At 52.8% G+C, this 16,422-nt stretch overlaps 1 protein-coding gene across 2 annotated transcripts in view; it reads right to left on the bottom strand.

Moving 5' to 3' along the window:
* Nucleotides 1-16,422, bottom strand: part of WSCD2 (WSC domain containing 2) — a 129,527-nt gene that overhangs the window by 23,167 nt on the left and 89,938 nt on the right. For both annotated transcript variants that reach the window (XM_047697724.1, XM_047697723.1), the window contains exons 4-5: nt 13,984-14,168; nt 1,300-1,421 (exon numbers count right to left, since the gene is read on the bottom strand). In XM_047697724.1, the coding sequence (XP_047553680.1) occupies nt 1,300-1,421; nt 13,984-14,168 (307 nt within the window). The remainder of the gene's footprint in view (nt 1-1,299; nt 1,422-13,983; nt 14,169-16,422) is intronic.

Below are 16,422 nucleotides of genomic sequence, written 5' to 3'. Positions count from 1 at the left end.
CTTTGCAGAGGGGCCTTCCTGTCCATCCACACACGCTCGCTCCCCTCCAGTCCTGCGTACAGTCTGACTTGTTGCGCTGCTTCCCCTGGGGCCTCACTGTCTCACCTGTCTGTGTCCCACCTGCAGCTGACTGGTGGCTTGAACTTGCTTAGCTGCCCTCGAATGGTTCTGGAAGCCTCTCTAGGGTAGCTCAGAAATTCGGAGTGTAGATGCGGAGTAAGGCTCAGGTGTCATCCCTACTTGCTTGTGCTATGAGCTCAGGCAAGTGACTTCACCTGTCTGGGCACTGGCTTTGTCATCTGTCAAATGGGCTTGAAAATCCTCAACTCCAAGTCTCCGTGTGAGAGGTAAACTGAGACCCATGGTCCAGAGGGCTACACAGTGGGTGTGCTCAGGAAACAGCAGCCTCTTGGCATTCCCGTGAGGGGCTTCGTGGATCGGGAGGCGCGGAGGGGTGGGACAGGCAGGGGACGTGGGGCGTTGGAGAGTTGGGGTGCCGGCTTGAGCACCCAGCAGGAGCCGCCAGGCAGGCCCCCAGCAAGTGCCAGCATCTCTGAGGACAAACACAGCATCTGGTTGAGCCCGCACCCCCAGCACTGAGCACGGGGTTCTGGCACAAAGCAGTTTATTGGTAGATATCAGCACATGAATGAAAGGGGCAGCCACTTTTTGTGGTGTAGAAGGGGTGGTTTTTTGGCCCCTCATGGAATGAGCTCATCTTGAAAGAATAATGGAGCTCCTCAGACATCACTGCCTAGCCCAGCTCTGGGTGTTGGGAGGGCACCAACGTTCTAGGCACAGCCCCTACTCTTGTGGAGTTCACGGTCTAGTTAGGGAGGGAGGATCTCAGGATCTCGGGCTAAGACAGGACCCACAAATCATCTAGTTCAACTTCAATCCAACGCCCGAAGCCATTGGATTCAGCTGGACACGACACCTACCCTGACTCTACTTGCATGTCTCCAGTGACGGGGATCTCACTCTGTCTCAAAGTGGGGCTGCCCTTGCCTTTCCCTGACAATCTCATGCTTGTGGGCCCAAGTTAGAATGTTACCCTCATTCCTGAGCATTCCTGAGATTAGAACAAACTCACCTCCTCAGTGGGAAACAGACAGACCCCAAGTAACTTCTACCCCTTAGATTCACATGAAACTGTTGTGTCCCTCGCCTGTGTCACAGATCATAGAAATGACCCCCTCATCCTGGCTGGGCCGCTACCTCTCCAGCCAAGCCCCTGCTTCCTGCAGCTGTTCCATACCGCCTCTTCCCGTAATTCTCTGAGAAGGACCCCTGGCTCACCTTCTCGGTGCAGAGGTCCACACACTTATCCACGGACATGTTTGGCATGGCAGCCGTCACGGGCAAGGCCAGAGAGAGGTTGTCAGGCCTACGGAAGCAGCCTCGGAAGACTGCGCTTCCATCTGGAGAACCGGGGGAGGGGAAAGCAGGAGTCAGATTTCAGCTGGAGAACCACCTTCCGAAGAAAGTGCTTTTAATTTCTTATTTAAGATTTTTAAAATTTATTTGAGAGAGAGCACCAGCGGGGAGGAGGGGCAGAGGGAGAGGGAGAAGCAGACTCCCCGCTGAGCAAGGACCGCTCCCCCCGCCAATGCGGGGCTCCATCCCAGGACACTGAGATCATGATCTGAGCCGAAGGCAGATGCTTAACCGACTGAGCCACCCAGGAACCCTATGATGGTTGTTTTAGGTCAACATGGCTAGGCCATGGCGCCCTGTTGTTTGATCAAACATACATCTAGGTGTGGCTATGAAGGTATTTTGTAGATGTAACTAACATTTATACGTACTGGACATCAAGGAGACTTACAGGACATTACCCTGGAGCACATGGGTGGACCTCACCCAATTAGTTGAAGGCCTCCAGAGCAAAACCTGAGGTTCCCCAGAGAAGAAGGAATTCTGCCTTAAGGCTGCAGCATTAACTGCTATCCGAGTTCCCAGCCGGCTGGTCTACCCTACAAATTTCAGGCTTGCCAGCTTCCATAACTGCACAAGCCAATTCCTTAAATAAATCTCCTAATGTGTGTGTATGTGTGTGTGTATGTAACTCCTACAAATTCTGTTTCTCTGGAGAACACTGACTAATAGAGTAGCATCATAGGCAATTTTTATTCCGATCTTTTTAAAACTGTTTCTAGCTTTCTGTACAGTGAATATGTATTTTTAAAGTAATTAAGACAAACTTAAAAAATGTTTAGGGGCACCTGGGCGGCTCCGTCAGTTGAGCGTCAGACTCTTGATTTCATCTCCGGTCGTGGTCTCAAGGTCGTGAGATCGAGCCCCGCATCAGGCCCCAAGATCAGCGAAGTCTGCTTGAGATTCTCTCTCTCTCTCTCTCCCTCTGAACCCCCACAACATGCTCACACTCTCTCTCTTGCTCTCTGAAATAAATAAATCTTAAAATTTTTTTTTACTGCCCCTGTCAAATCTATCGAAAGGCTCATGATGCCCATTTAAAATTGAGGTCAGGGGGCGCCTGGGTGGCTCAGTGGGTTGGGGCCTCTGCCTTCGGCTCAGGTCATGATCCCAGGGTCCTGGGATCAGGCCCCACATTGGGCTCTCTCCTCGCGGGGAGCCTGCTTCCCCCCACCCCTCTCTGCCTGCCTCTCTGCCTACTTGTGATCTCTGTCTGTCAAATAAATAAATAAATCTTTAAAAAAATAAAATAAAATAAAATTGAGGTCAGCTGTTCTCAAATTGGAGTTGTGCGAACCTTTCCAGAACACAGCTGCCAGGTAAAACCAAGGACACTGTCCAGACAGCGCACCAAAACCAGAAGCCCAGACATTGGTGTCGTTTACTGAGTGCCTGCCGCGTGTGATCTCTCTGCTGGGAACTTTACTGACATCCTCTCACTGCCCCTTCTGGAAAACTCTGCAAGGTCTGGAGTAAGCTCTCATTGTGCCCTTGAGGGCAGCAGGGCTCAAGCCGTGAGGTTACGGGACAAACCGAAGGACCCACTGTTGGCAAAAACTTGCTGGGAATCATCTCCCCAACCAAATAAAGCAAGCTGCAAAAACCATGCACCTCCATCCCTGTCTGTCTCCCAGTCTTTCTGGAGCATGAAACCACCCGGTTGGCGCACATGCATATGTTAGGTTTGCGTGCAGGGAAAGGATACAGAATTGTCCCCCAGGCAGCCGGATGGTGGAGGAGCAGGAGGGAGGGAAATTGGGAGTGATCGTTTTAAAGGTCAGCTGTCATCCTGGGGATTATCTCTAGCACTTGGCACCCAGGAGCCCGAAGTCTTTCCTGGCAGAGGCAAATCTAGCAAACTGACAAGACATCTGGAATTTGGGTAAATGGTGACTTTCCAGAGCTAATTTCCAGCCTCGCACCATCCTGTCCTGTCTCCCTCACTGTCCTCAGCAATTGCTCCAGGCTGGTGAGGGAGCTGGCAGTGGCTGTGGTGGCTAGAAGTGGTCAGTGTGCTGTGGACCCACCCTGAGGTTCTCTGGGCCTCAGTTTCCCCACATACAAATGGCAAGGAGGCGGACAGACCACACAGATTCTCTTCCGTACAGGGCGGCACTCCATCCCCCCTCAAGTAAGGCACTGTCACACCCCAAATATCACTAGTGTCCCATCCCGTAGCCCAGGGTGCTCACAGGGGAGTCCCATAAATCAGTCACCTCTAGGAAGATTTGATGATGCTCAGAGAATGTGCCATCCAAGGTGAGGCCTGGGAGAGGAGTCAGGCATTGGAGCTAAAGACTCACGGCTACGAGGTGGGACACCGAACACAGGTGTGTGGACCCTCATTAACCAGAAAACTCCGTCTGGAAGCCCACTCCGGTCCCATGCCAGAGAGACACTGCCTGGTTTCCAGAAAGAGGGGAGCTTGCCTTCTCTCTTCAACTCTCCCTCCGGCTGATTGACCCCCAACCCCCATGCTGGGTGCCTGGCCTCTCTTCACGGCAGCCCCTGGGGTAGATGCTGGGGCTCCCCCCACTTATAGATGTGGAGCCGGAAACTCAAGGACTCTCTGCCTTCCAGCATCACCAAGTGGTCCAATGACAGAGTGATATGAAGCCAGGTTGCTCTGTCTTCCAAGTCCCAGCTTCTTCCAATAAGAATGATGCAGTTATGATGATTGGGGGCTTCATGGAATATCGGGGTACGGCTGGGATCACCGTGGTTCCCGCGTACCGGCCACATGGCTGTCTGGGGGAAGCAGGCTTAGCTGCTCCCACGCATGGACTTGGTGAACACGCCCATCACTCTAGTGGCGTAAGCTTTCCCCTTCGTACGGATGTAGGAACAAGGCTCAGAGGGCTGAAACCACTTGATGCAAGTCAGTCAACATCGAAGAGGCAGAGAGGATTCTGGAATCGAAGTGAGACACCTTGTCCTGGCTGGGTGTCAGCCACTGTAAATACCTCTTCCCTACAAGAAAGGTCTCATTCTCCCCATTATACAGAAGGGGAAATGGAGGCTCAGAGAAGGAGAGTGACTTGCCCAAGGTCACACAGCTGACGAGGAGTGGCTTCTGGATTCTGAACCCAGGAATGTCTAAGCTCCAAGGCCTCACACTCTGGGCTGTCCCTCTTTAAGAAGCCACCTCTGAGCCTCATTTTATTAGCCTTTGCAAAAAACACTGTGACACTCGTTTTGCCTCTCCTGCCCTTTGCACTCACTCCACCTTGACTATGAATCCTTCACAAAGTCAAGGCCATCACTCTGAGGCATTTGACACTGGAGTCAGATTTTCTTTAAGTACCAAGAAAAACTCTTGACCCTGAGTTTCCAAAACCATATTCGAATTGCTAACCTTGGGGCACCTGGGTGGCTCAGTGGATTAAGGCCTCAGCCTTCAGCTCAGGTCATGATCCCAGGGTCCTGGGATCGAGCCTCACATCAGGCTCTCTGCTCAGTAGGGAGCCTGCTTCCCCCACCCCCTGCCCCCGCCGCCTGCCTCTCTGCCTACTTGGGATCTCTGTCTTTCAAATAAATAAATAAAATCCTCAAATTGTTAACCTTCCTCTTTCCCATGGGATTCTATTCAAGAGACCATCCTATAGCCGCCTGGGTCATGGTTGAGGCTGGGAGGGCTGCTCTGGGAGATCATTCCAGGGCTGAGGCTCAGGGAGGCCCCTTCGGGATGGGGGGTAGGCCGGGGTGTACTGTAAAGTTCTGAAGCCCACCACCTCTTCCCCTCTAGGAGCTTCCATCCTAAGTGCCCCCGCCACTCCCTTGAGACCGTATGGGGAAGACAGAGTGTGTTAGAAGGTGTCAAGGGTGTTGGGGCACCTGTGGGGTGAGAACATGTCTCTGCATCAGTGAGGCAAGAGGTGCCAGCCATGAGGTTAGCTGTGGCCTGGCTGTAGTGAAGTGTGTGGGAGGTGGGACAGGTGTGCATATTGTGTGTGACAAGGAGGAAGTGTGTGCACCTGATTGTGGCAAAGTGAGTACAGATCGACCTGTTCAGGTGTGTGGACGCTAAGCACTGAGACTGCGAACCTGGCCATGAGGGTCTATGTGGGCATCTGTACGTGGCTGTGGCTGGGCGTGGCACCCCCACCGTGGGGTGGAGACATAACCCTAGGTGATCTCTCTGGGCTGCCCGGCAACCATGTACCCAAGAAGAGGGCTCCCTGTCTCCTAGCAGAGGGCCAGGTGGAGCCTCAGTCAGCCTCCCACCAGACAGGCTCAATGCCACCAGGGGTTGGGCATTTCTCAAAAATCCCTGAAGAGCCAGCACCTAGGTTCCAGCCGATATGGGTTTCCGCAGTGCACCATGCAAGAGAGAGATCAGGATGGGGCAGGTCCCTCTACTGAGCCCAGCCTGAGTGGTGTCTCTCCCCAGGATGCTGCGAGTATGGCACTATCCCCACTGGAGCTCACAGCTGGGCACTACTGGTATCTGTCTGGGTCCTGTGTATCACGGGACCTGATGTATAGATCTCTGGACAGCAGCGTGGGTCTGCCCGGGGGCATGTGTGTGCTGGTATTCACCCATAGAGGTCTCTGGGGTCGCCCTGCTAGGAGTCAACCCTGCATCCTCTTGCAGACGTGACTTGGAGTAACTGAGGTCATGGGGCCATGAGCCCACACACACATCAGGACCCCCCCAGGGCCAAACGCTCGGCCCTCCATCACCCCAAGCCTGATACCTGCGTCTGGGGGTCCAACTGCTGATGGGCCCACACCAGCATGTATCTGCAGGGGCCTCGAGGTGCTTGGCTCTGACCCAGGGTCTGTCCAGTCTGGCCCCACCCCCGGAAGCCGCAGTTCCTCCCTGGAACTGACAGGCTGGGGACGAGCTGCCTGGCCTGGGAGTGGAAACCCAGTGGTCAGCACACATGAGCTCTGGTGCTCACTTTGCTTCTCTCCCCTGGAACTTGGGAGTCTCCACCTGCCACACAGGCAGCTCCGCCCTTCCACGATGTTTGCCCCTGGGCAGTTTTGGAGCCTTTACATTCTCATCTCTAAAATGGAGGCACAGACGCTGGGCGGAGGACACAGAGACAGCGATGCAGAAGTCTGGTGAGCGGGAAGTAGAGTGGAAGGGGCAGGGGAAGGTGTGGGGACCCGTCTCCTTGTCGCCTGGCCTTAGGCTTAAACGGAAAAGCAGGTGGAGAAGTAGTTGAATCTCTTCCCCACCATCTCTCCGTGTGACTTCTTCCCACTGGCCTGGACACTGTCTTCAGGCAGGCAGACTCCGAGGGCGGGAAGGGGTGGGAAGACTGTCAGCCCAGCTCCACGCAGGTTGTCTCCCTTTGACATTTAAGCATCTGCTAATGAGTCCCTGACCCTCCCAGCTTCAGAGGATGGCTGAGCTGAATTCTCTGAATGACAAATGTGGCAAGGTTTTCTAAGGATGAATGAGCCAGGATGGAATCAGGAGGGCACTGTTCTGAGTCTCTCTTTGGGCAAGGTGTGCGCTAGGGTTGGGGAAGGACGGGACCAGGGGTGGGAAGGCGGGTCCAGGCACAGCTGACCTGTGGGATGTGGGGTCTTCCTCCAGTCCTGCCTGGTAACTGGGGGCTTCCTGATGTCCGGCAGAAAGGCGGAGCTCCCGGGGATCTGGGAAGCATGCCTTGGGGGCCACTTCTCTCGGCCGCTTGCTCTCCTTCGTGGTTTGGTGATGGGAACGTGAATACACATAGTGGCCAAGACCTTTAACTACTCTCATCTTCTCTGTCTATAAAACGGGCCGCCTGGTTCTCCCCATCAGTGGTGAGTGGCCCTCTCACTACTTACGTCTGTAAATGAAGAAGGGGCCAAACCCGGGTCCCTTGACCTTCCTGACACTCTTCTTTGATAGAAAGAATTTTGTATTTCCACGGCAGTCGGGAGAAGCCTTCCTGTTTGCAAAAATCCCTGGTGCCCGCAGAAAGGGAAATGATTTACAGTTCAGGCAGACCTGGGCCAGATATTGACTAAGCTGTGTGTCCTTGGGCAGGGGACTTCCCCTCACGAGCCTCGGTTTCCCGAGGAAATAAACAGGGATCCTATTAGCGCCGCACAGTGAAGGTGGAAGTCCGTGTGATCGTATTTATGACGCCTGAGACTTAACCAGGACTCCCTGCTCCTTTCTCCTTCGCTCATCCATGATATGGGAAGGGTGTCCGGATCCTACAAAGGAGCCACTCTCTGTGCCCCATTAACGAGCCCCTGGCCCTCCCTATCCTGAGACAGATGGATAATGACCGACAACAAACACCCAGGACTGGGTCTTTGAACCAGTGAGGAATGGGCTGGACCTACCAAGGAGTTCCTCTCTCTAGGAGCCCCCCTCAGCCCATGATGGGGGAATGTGGGAGGGTAAACACCGCAGCTGCCTGTCCCTCTGGTGGGACACCTCTGAAGCATGTTTACCCCCATCTCCCAAAGCTCCCCAGTGGGATTAAGGTTCAGCTGTCCTCAGTGGTGAGATCTGCTTTGTAAAAAACCTTGTAAGGGCTCCCTCCCTTCTTTGTCTCACCTCTTCGTCCCTCTACAGGTGCACCTGCAGCTGGCTTCCCCAACAAACCAAGGGTCACATCCTGGCCTCTGGGGGAACCCAACTTGAAATGGCTTTGGATCTTGAAGCATTTTTAATCCACAGGGGAAGTCCCACATGGAGTTCAGGGCCACTGCTCTCCCCAGGCCACAGTGTGTGGGAATGGTGCTCAGGGAGTTGAGCCATACCCAGCCTCTGGACAATGGCAGCGACCCTGGGTAGGGTCTTCCTCCTGACCGGCACTAAAGCCAATGGAACATCAGCTGCTGGCTCTACGTCACCAGTGTTGCGTTTACACATACGGCACCTATGATGTCGGCCAGACTGTTATCCGGTTTCACAGGTGGGGACCCTGAGACGTAATGAGAATTCAGTGGCTTTTCCAGGTCACACAGCTAGCAGGGAACAGAGCTGGGATGTGACCCCCATCCTGCTTGACATCTCCTCTTGGTTTTCTAACCCTCTGCCATTCTGCGGGAGGCCTGCCCTATTCGCACATGGCTGGGGGCTCCAGACACCCCACACCAGCCCCCCGAATTTCCCAGAAACCCTCTCAGGCCCCACAGCAGGGGTCCAGGAATCACAAAAGCTCATGGCCCACATTCTGATAATGTCAGCTCTTCATTGCCAGGCCAGCTGGGATGGTGCCTGACCTCGGCAGCTTGAGGCTTTTACTAGCAAGAGGTGAGCAGAGCAACTGTTTGGCAACTCCCTTTGCTGGGGGCAGATGAAGAACAGCCCAGAACCAGCTGCAAGTGTCTCTGAAGTCCTATCATCTCTTTGTTCTGGGGCTTCACAAAAATGAGGTAAATGTCACCAGGCATCAGCTTAAAGGCAGGTGTGGAAGAGTTCCCCTCGGTTTGAAAGAGGCCACCACCCCCTGGGTAATTAGGCCAGGCTCTACTGCATTAAAGATGCCAGCGAGGAGGGAAGGCAGTGAGCTGGGAGCTGTTAAGGGCTACCTATAATCAGAGAGAGATTGAATTACACAAAGAGCCTAACTGTCCGAGAATTCAAACCAGCTAATTTTAGCCATCACCAAAGGCTCCCGCAGGCTGTTGCAAATTCAGAGAGCGTGAATTGGGTGCTGCTTAGAGTACATTGAGAAGTTTTCATTTCAGGAAGAAAGGGGCATCACAACTGCTCAAGAACACTGAGCTAGGTGCTTGCTTGACTTTATCTCCCTTGGTGGTCACAGCCATCTTTAAAGGCTGGAATTGTCCCCATTTTACCGATGGGGCACTCAAGGCTCAGAGAGTCAGCAGCCTGGTCAAAGGCAACACACCAGGTAAGTGAGAGACCTGGAAAAGAAACCATGTCCACCTGAGTTCAAGACCTACAATGTCTCTATCATAGTCTTTGTGGACTTTCTGAGGGGATAAGAGCAAACCAAGTATTCCCCAACATGTTGCAGAAGAAAATTTTTCTAGCTATCATTTTTTTAAAAGATGTTTATTTATTTATTTGTCAGAGAGAGACAGAGAGAGAACACAAGCACAGGGAAAGGCAAGCAGAGAAGGAAGCAGGTTCCGTGCCAAGCAAGGAGCCCAATGTGGGACTTGATCCCAGGATCCTGGGATCATGACCTGAGCTGAAGGCAGATGCTGAACCGACTGAGCCACCCAGGCATCCCTAGCTATCATCTCCTTGACCCTACACAACAGAACTCCTGAAGGCCTATATAAATTATAAAATTCAGGGGTCCTGGGAACATATCAAAGGGGAGAGGGCTCCAGAACTGGCAAAGGAGGAGCTAGGGATGGTCCCTCCAGCCACTGGGACTTTCCACGATCATCTGTGGCTCTACTTGGCAGAAGTGGCTGGAATGGAGTTATCAGTGAGCATAACACAAGCACAGACAAAAAACTCTCCTTCTAACTTTCAAAGACAACAAATTGCCAAAACTCAGAGTGCACAAAATATACTATGTAAACTGTGAACCCTAAGTCAAGGATCTATTTTTTTTCCACGATCATGTAATACCTCCACTATAGTAATAACTTCATAATACTTCCACCAAGACAGAAAACAAACAAACAAACAAAAAACAAGAGGAAAATGTGCTGAGTCCTGGGAGAAGCTAGTCTGTTGGCTTTCCTGGGGGTTTCAGGTAGAACTAATGGGAGGTCAGCACCACGGACAGCCACCCAATGGGTCCTGTATGTACTGAACAGGTCCAATATAGTTCTAAGAATCCATGTAACACGTATCTTGGCAAGAATCTTCCAGGTAAATGAAATTTCTTGCAACATCCCATAAAGCCTTAATGCTCTCAAATCACCAGCAGGTCTGCCCCTGGGAGGAGAGCTATGCTTGCTGACACATTTAGCAAACTTCTGTGAAAAATGTAATCCAACCAAGAAGGAAGTCTATTTCTCGCTTCTTTTGTAACAAGAGCAAAGATTTCATGTGCCTGAGAGTCTGTGCTAAGGAAGAATAGCAGGGTGCCTGCAGACATTTGCTCTGCCAACCTCTTAATGCTCTCGCTACTAAAGGAGCATTCCATCACCCAGGAACACATAGGCTGCCTCCCTACGCAAGGCGTATGCCCCACCAGAGTGGAGCTTGAAGAGAACAAGCCTCCTTTAGATCTTTCCAATCATTAAGAATTCTGTGCCACTGCTCAGGGAAACACAATTAGGATACAGTGTTAATATGAACTAATGACCATACAAATGGGGTCTGGTTTCTACCATACCTGTTTCCTGGTGCATTTTCTCATTTCCCTGCCTAGTGTTGTGAGCCAGTAACTTGGAAGGCCTCCCATTCTGATTCATTTGTACACAAATGTATAAATCAGAACCAGAAATGGGAAGCCAAAGGTACACTGGGCTAGAGCAAAGACACTGTCAATTCTGTTTTGCTTGGAGTCAGCAAAGGGGGCAGAAAGACAGATCAGAAGTCAGGGAAAGTAGGAGGTAATGTGTTTTACCAAGAGTTGTAAATCCAAGGAATTCTCCCAATAAAGAGAGAAGCTGAGGTCCAGAATCCAATACAAGAGGTCAAGGGACCCATAGCACCTAAACTAGGAGTCAGAGGGGTGGGTTCCCGCCCATGTGCAGTTCCTAGGAAGCACCGTGGCCTTTGGAAAATCATGCTTGCTCACCATTTCCTGAAGCCACCTTCAGACATTTGCACACTAATTTCTTCTGCCTACATTTCTCTCCCACCCCTTTGCAACTTGAGTCTGGATATCCCCCTCTCCTACACCAGGCAAAATCCTATGCATCTTTTCAGGCCCTAATCAAATAGCTCCCTTCTGTGAAGCCTCCCTCTATAGCCATTCAACTCAGCCACTTATGCTTTCCAGCCTTCGGTCCCTAAAGCTATAAAAGGGGACATAAGCAAGGAAGGTGCTTCCAGCAGGGTACTCAACATAGGACCTTTGCTGACCCTGCACCTTTTGCTCGTGCAGGGCTCTCCCTTTCATCCAGAAATCTCCTTGGAATGAGATTCAGTTCAAATGTTGCTCCCTTGGTTCCCACCTACAGAACCCCCGCGATCCCCCAACATATACCACCCCTGGGGCTGCGTCTGTTTTTCCACTGGACGGTGAGCTCTTCGAGGACAGGGACTGTGCTTCATTCTCCACTCATCTTCCCCATGCCTAATCCACGTGCATGCCCCTCAAACATTTTGCCTCAATGAATGGTCCCCATGCTCTCTCCAGACACCCTGTTGCCAACTAGGAGCCCACCAGGAATCTCAATCTGCCATATCATCAACCATCCATCCCCTTATCCAAGCCACTTCCATTCTTGTTTCAGTCTTGTGGTTAATAAGGCTTCGGTTTTCTTCCGGAGGCTTCCGCTGAAGGTACCCAAGCTGCAGACCTTGTAGACTGATGTTTCGGAACAACAAGTTGGACTGAGAGACTCCAGGACGCCATCCTTTGTAGACACGACTTATGTTCCCTTCTTGGACATCAACCCCAAAGACTCCTTTCTCAGATGGAATAAGACGCCATCCCGGGTAATTTTGCTCTGCAGGAGGCAGGTAAGCAGAGGGGAGGCAGAGGCATCCCTGCCAGCCCCTGAGGGCTGACTCCAGCAACCACCCAGCCCTCCTGCTGCTACAAGGGCAAGACACACCCTGTCATACAGAATCGAGTGTCTTTGCATGCTGCGGCTTGTGTATTTCAGCTGACTGAAAAATCTTTGGTGGCCTGTGATACTGTTCTTCCTATCAGGTGGTCACAGTAGTTGTGTATGTGTAACAGAGAGAGAGAGAGAGAATGTCAGGAGTCGGGGGGGGAGGGGCAGAATATGTCCAGATTATCCAGCCAATCTGAACATTAACCAAAAGGAGGTCTGGCTGCTGTCTGGCTAACGACCGACATGGCCTGATTCGGTGACCCAGTTCTTCCTCATGCACTAGGATGCTGTAATGGCAACAGCTTTCTCGCCAAACACCCGCGACTCTAATGCCACCTCACCAGATAGTCAAAGTCGCCATCAAAATAACATAAATATTGGCATAAAGGGATCTGCTTGAGGACGGTAAATCTGCCATCAAATTAAAACCTCATTACACTAATGGCCAAACCAGAGCCTTGCCGTGTGGACATTCTCCAGCCTGGATGTCACACACTGCCTGTGACCGCTGCCAGCCAGGACTTCAACCCCAGGTGACCTGGGGCGACTCTGGGTCAGTGGACGGTGCCACTGTTTGCAGCAGTCAGCACCCTTGGAAACTGGCAGCACCCTCGACCGTCCTGTACTGCAAAGCTCGAGCAGGGGCTTCAAGGGCATGGGATTTGGGAGACAGAACGCATTATCAGGCAAACCAACAATGAGTTTTTATAAACAACAGCACTGGCCCTGTGGAAGACAGGCAAACCTGCCCACATGGGCAGGCCCCCATTCTGGGCAGGGCAAGTCCCCTGCTGAGGTCTGAGGCCTTATTATTCAAAGTGTGGTCCCTGGCCCAGCAGCCTAGCATCAGCTGGGAGCCTCCTCAGAAATGCAAAATCTCACCCTGACCTGCTGAAACAGAATCTGCATGGTAACATCTCCATAGGGTTCACAGGCGCATTCAGATTTGGGAAGCGCTGGTCCAAGGGTCAGAGCTGCGGTTTCTGTCCCTGCCTGGGGACCGCATCAGAAGGGTAACGGGGAGAAACGCAGCCCTCCATCTTTTGTATAGGCCCTTAGCCATTTTCGCAAGTTTGTGGGTCACCTTTAAATACCCTGGGTGACCTTGGCAGGTTTACTAAAACTCAGCGAGCCTCAGTTTCCCCACTGTAAAATGGGAATTAACACTGGTAACTGCCTGGAGAAGCTATAGGGAAGGGATAAGAAATCGGGTCTGCAGCAGGCTTGGCATAGCGCCTGGCACACGGCAGATTCTTGCTAAACAGACATTAACTGTTAGGAAGCACCCAGAGCAGGGGACAATGTGACGATGTCTGCAGAAGACAGGCCAGCGCCCATGCTCTCTTGCTCGTCTCCCTCCCTCCCTCCACGTGGAAAGGGAGGGTTTTTCCAACAAGACTGAAGCATTGACGTGCAAGAAATTCTCTCAATGGGAGCATTAAAGACACAGCCTGCGGAGTTGGTTTAAATCCTCTGCGGCTTAGGTGACAGGACTCTCGGTTTCCTGGTCATCAGATGGGAGTCAGAGAACAGTGCCTACTTGCAGGGTCACTGTGAGGATGGGCTACTCCGCATAAGGCACTTAAAAAAGACCAAGTGTCCGCTCTTGCCATGGTCATAGTCATCTCCCTCGCCCGCATCATCAATACAGACAATAGGCTCTCAGGAAATCAGGAAGGCTCACTTTGTCAAGGAGGAAGACAGGGGAGAAAGGGGGACACGGCTGGCACAGGGGACAGCTCGGTGTGGGAGGGAGAGGACATGGACAGGGGGGAAACGTTTGGAGAAGCTGGAGCAGAGGACTCTGCAAGGACTGTGGTGGAAGCTGGGGCAGGGCAGGCCCGTGGGGGTGCTGGGGAGCCACAGAAGGCGCAGGGCAGGGAGCAGCACAGCCACGGAGAGGGGCAGGGCTGACTCACGTACACCTGCGAGCAGACTCCTGGGCCAGCTGCAACCGGTAGACGGAGAGGCGGTTGGCGCCACCGCACATGCTGCCACGCTCGCCCTTACATCCCATGTCACACTCGGCCTCGCTCACGTTTGTCGCCTGGATCTTGTGGCCGCAGTAGCACTCGGCTCCGAACTCCAGCCCGGCATACAGGTAACCCCTGGGGAAGGCTGCAGTCAGGCTACCGTGCGGATCCCAGGGACCGGGAGACTCAGGGGGATGGGAGGTCCCCGGGGCCCAGAACCCCCAGGACCACCCCCCTGCCTTCATCCCCATACACCTACCCACGTGGCCATAAGTGTCCTCCTGACTTTATACATGTCTCTCTCTCTCTCTCTCTCTCTCTCTCTCACACACACACACACACACACACACACACACACACGCCTCCAAGCCTGGGGTCCGTCCATCCCAACCCACCCTCTTGCTCCTCCCGTCTAGTGCCAGGCGCTAATTCTATCTCCAGAGTCCAGCCCCTTTATTCCAAGAAATGTCCCCCAAGAATGATGCCTCCAGGTCCCTTGAGAAGAGCTGGAATGAAAGGAGGAGGCAGGGACTCTTGTATCCCCTTGGAAGATGGCAAAACCAAGGTCACATAGCCAGCCAAGGAAAAATTCCTTCCCCTAAAAAAAAAAAAACAAAAAATCCAGGCACTGCAAGGTTTTCAACTTTTTTTTTTTTCCTTAGCCATCAGATTGTTTCCTAAAAAGGACTCTCAGTGGACACCCATTCTGTAAACAGACAGAAAGGCATGGCCTGCTCTGGCTGCAGGGGGTGGGGACAGAGGGAGAGGGTTGGGACAAGTCCTGCTCAGCTCCCTTGCCAGTGAGGTGTTCTCCAGAACCAGGAAGGCTTAGCCTGCAGGGCCCCTGGCCATGCATGGCAGCCCTGAGGGGAGCGGTCAGCTCACGTCTTCAACCTGGATGCCCGTGGGCAGCCAGACAGATGGACCCACGCAGACTCAAGCCTCCACACACCCCCACTACCCGTGTGGCATGTGCTAGCCTCTGCTCCACACGTTCACCTGGACAGGTGCAGCCAATGGGCACCTTGGTGCCTACCCCCAGCATCCTTGGGCTGGGCCAGCCTGCCTTGTGCCTGTCTTTCTCAGAACTGCTGTCCTTCTGAAGCCCTGGTTCTGGGGTGCCCTGAACCCCTCTCGTATAACTAGATCCACTGATGGAAGGAACCCAAGGTGGGGGAGAACCACTTCTAGGGGGTGTCAAAATTCTAGAACAAGCAGTAGCTTCCTCCTAGCCCTCTCCCTCGGATGGCTCACAGCAGGGAGGGTGGGGGACAGCTGCCCTGGGAGGATACAGCCACTGGCTGGGAGCTCCTGTCTCAGAAGGGGATTTTCAAGTCCCGTCCGTGCCCTCAGATGGCTGCAGTTGCTGCCCCTCTTGATCACAAGGTCATAGAGACACTGAGGCAGAAGCACCTGGCTAACCCCACTCCCAGATTGTAGTTTCTGGCACCAGAAACTCTGGGAGATGATAATGTTTGTTGGCTTAAGACGCTAAGTTTGGGGATAATTGATGGCCCAGCGAAGGATAACTAATACAGGAAGGGAAATGGAGTCGGCCTTGCTATCCTTAGGGTCCCTGGGAGGATCTCAGACAGTTAATCTTGATGTGCCCACTGCGGCCTTCGACAGAAAGATCTTTCCAGAATTCAAACAGATCACACCTCTCTATTGCCCCACTGCCCCCTTCCCTGCCCCACCCCCAGCTTCCACTGCAGGCAGATAAGCTTCCAGATGGCTTTGCTCAGCCTACAAACCCTATCAGTGGTTCTTTAACATGGACAGCCATTAGGATCACCTGGGGAACATTTTTTAAACGCCACACCTGGCTCCCGCTTCCAGAGAGTCTAATTTAATTGGCCCTGTAATTCTAACATGCCGCTTTGTGTGAAATTCAGAGGAGTGGTGCACCAGCTGTGGGCCCGGGACCCACAGTATCCATATGATCTCTGTCTCGGAACTCAGGAAAAATGCAAATTCTGGTCGCCTTCCGCCTCCTCTCCCCAACCCCGGCCCAAACCTACCGAACCAGAAAGTGGGAATGGAGTCCAGCCGTCTATATTTACAAGAGCCCTGGTGATGGAGATATTCACTCCAGGCCGAGGACCCCTGTCCTAGATGATCTGCTCCCCCACAACCTGTCTTCCCCCGAAAACTACCCCTTCATTCTCAACACCTGGTGTATGCTAAGTGTTTAACAAATATTTGTGGAATGAATGTACATCAATCCCCCGATTAACAGCCTCCAGCAGCTCCCTCTTGCCAGTGGCTAATCCAGATGCTTCAGATGGCATTCAAGGCCACACGTCAGCAGGTGTCAGCCAGCCCTACAGCTTCCCCTCCCTCCTGACAGCTCCCCATTGGGACTCCCTGTGCATCCCCATCCTGCCTA

The sequence above is a fragment of the Lutra lutra genome, chromosome 12, assembly GCF_902655055.1.
Source record: "Lutra lutra chromosome 12, mLutLut1.2, whole genome shotgun sequence".
Taxonomy (NCBI): Eukaryota; Metazoa; Chordata; class Mammalia; order Carnivora; family Mustelidae; genus Lutra; species Lutra lutra.
Note: the sequence above shows the minus strand (reverse complement) of the source record. Positions and strands in the feature narration are given on the sequence as shown.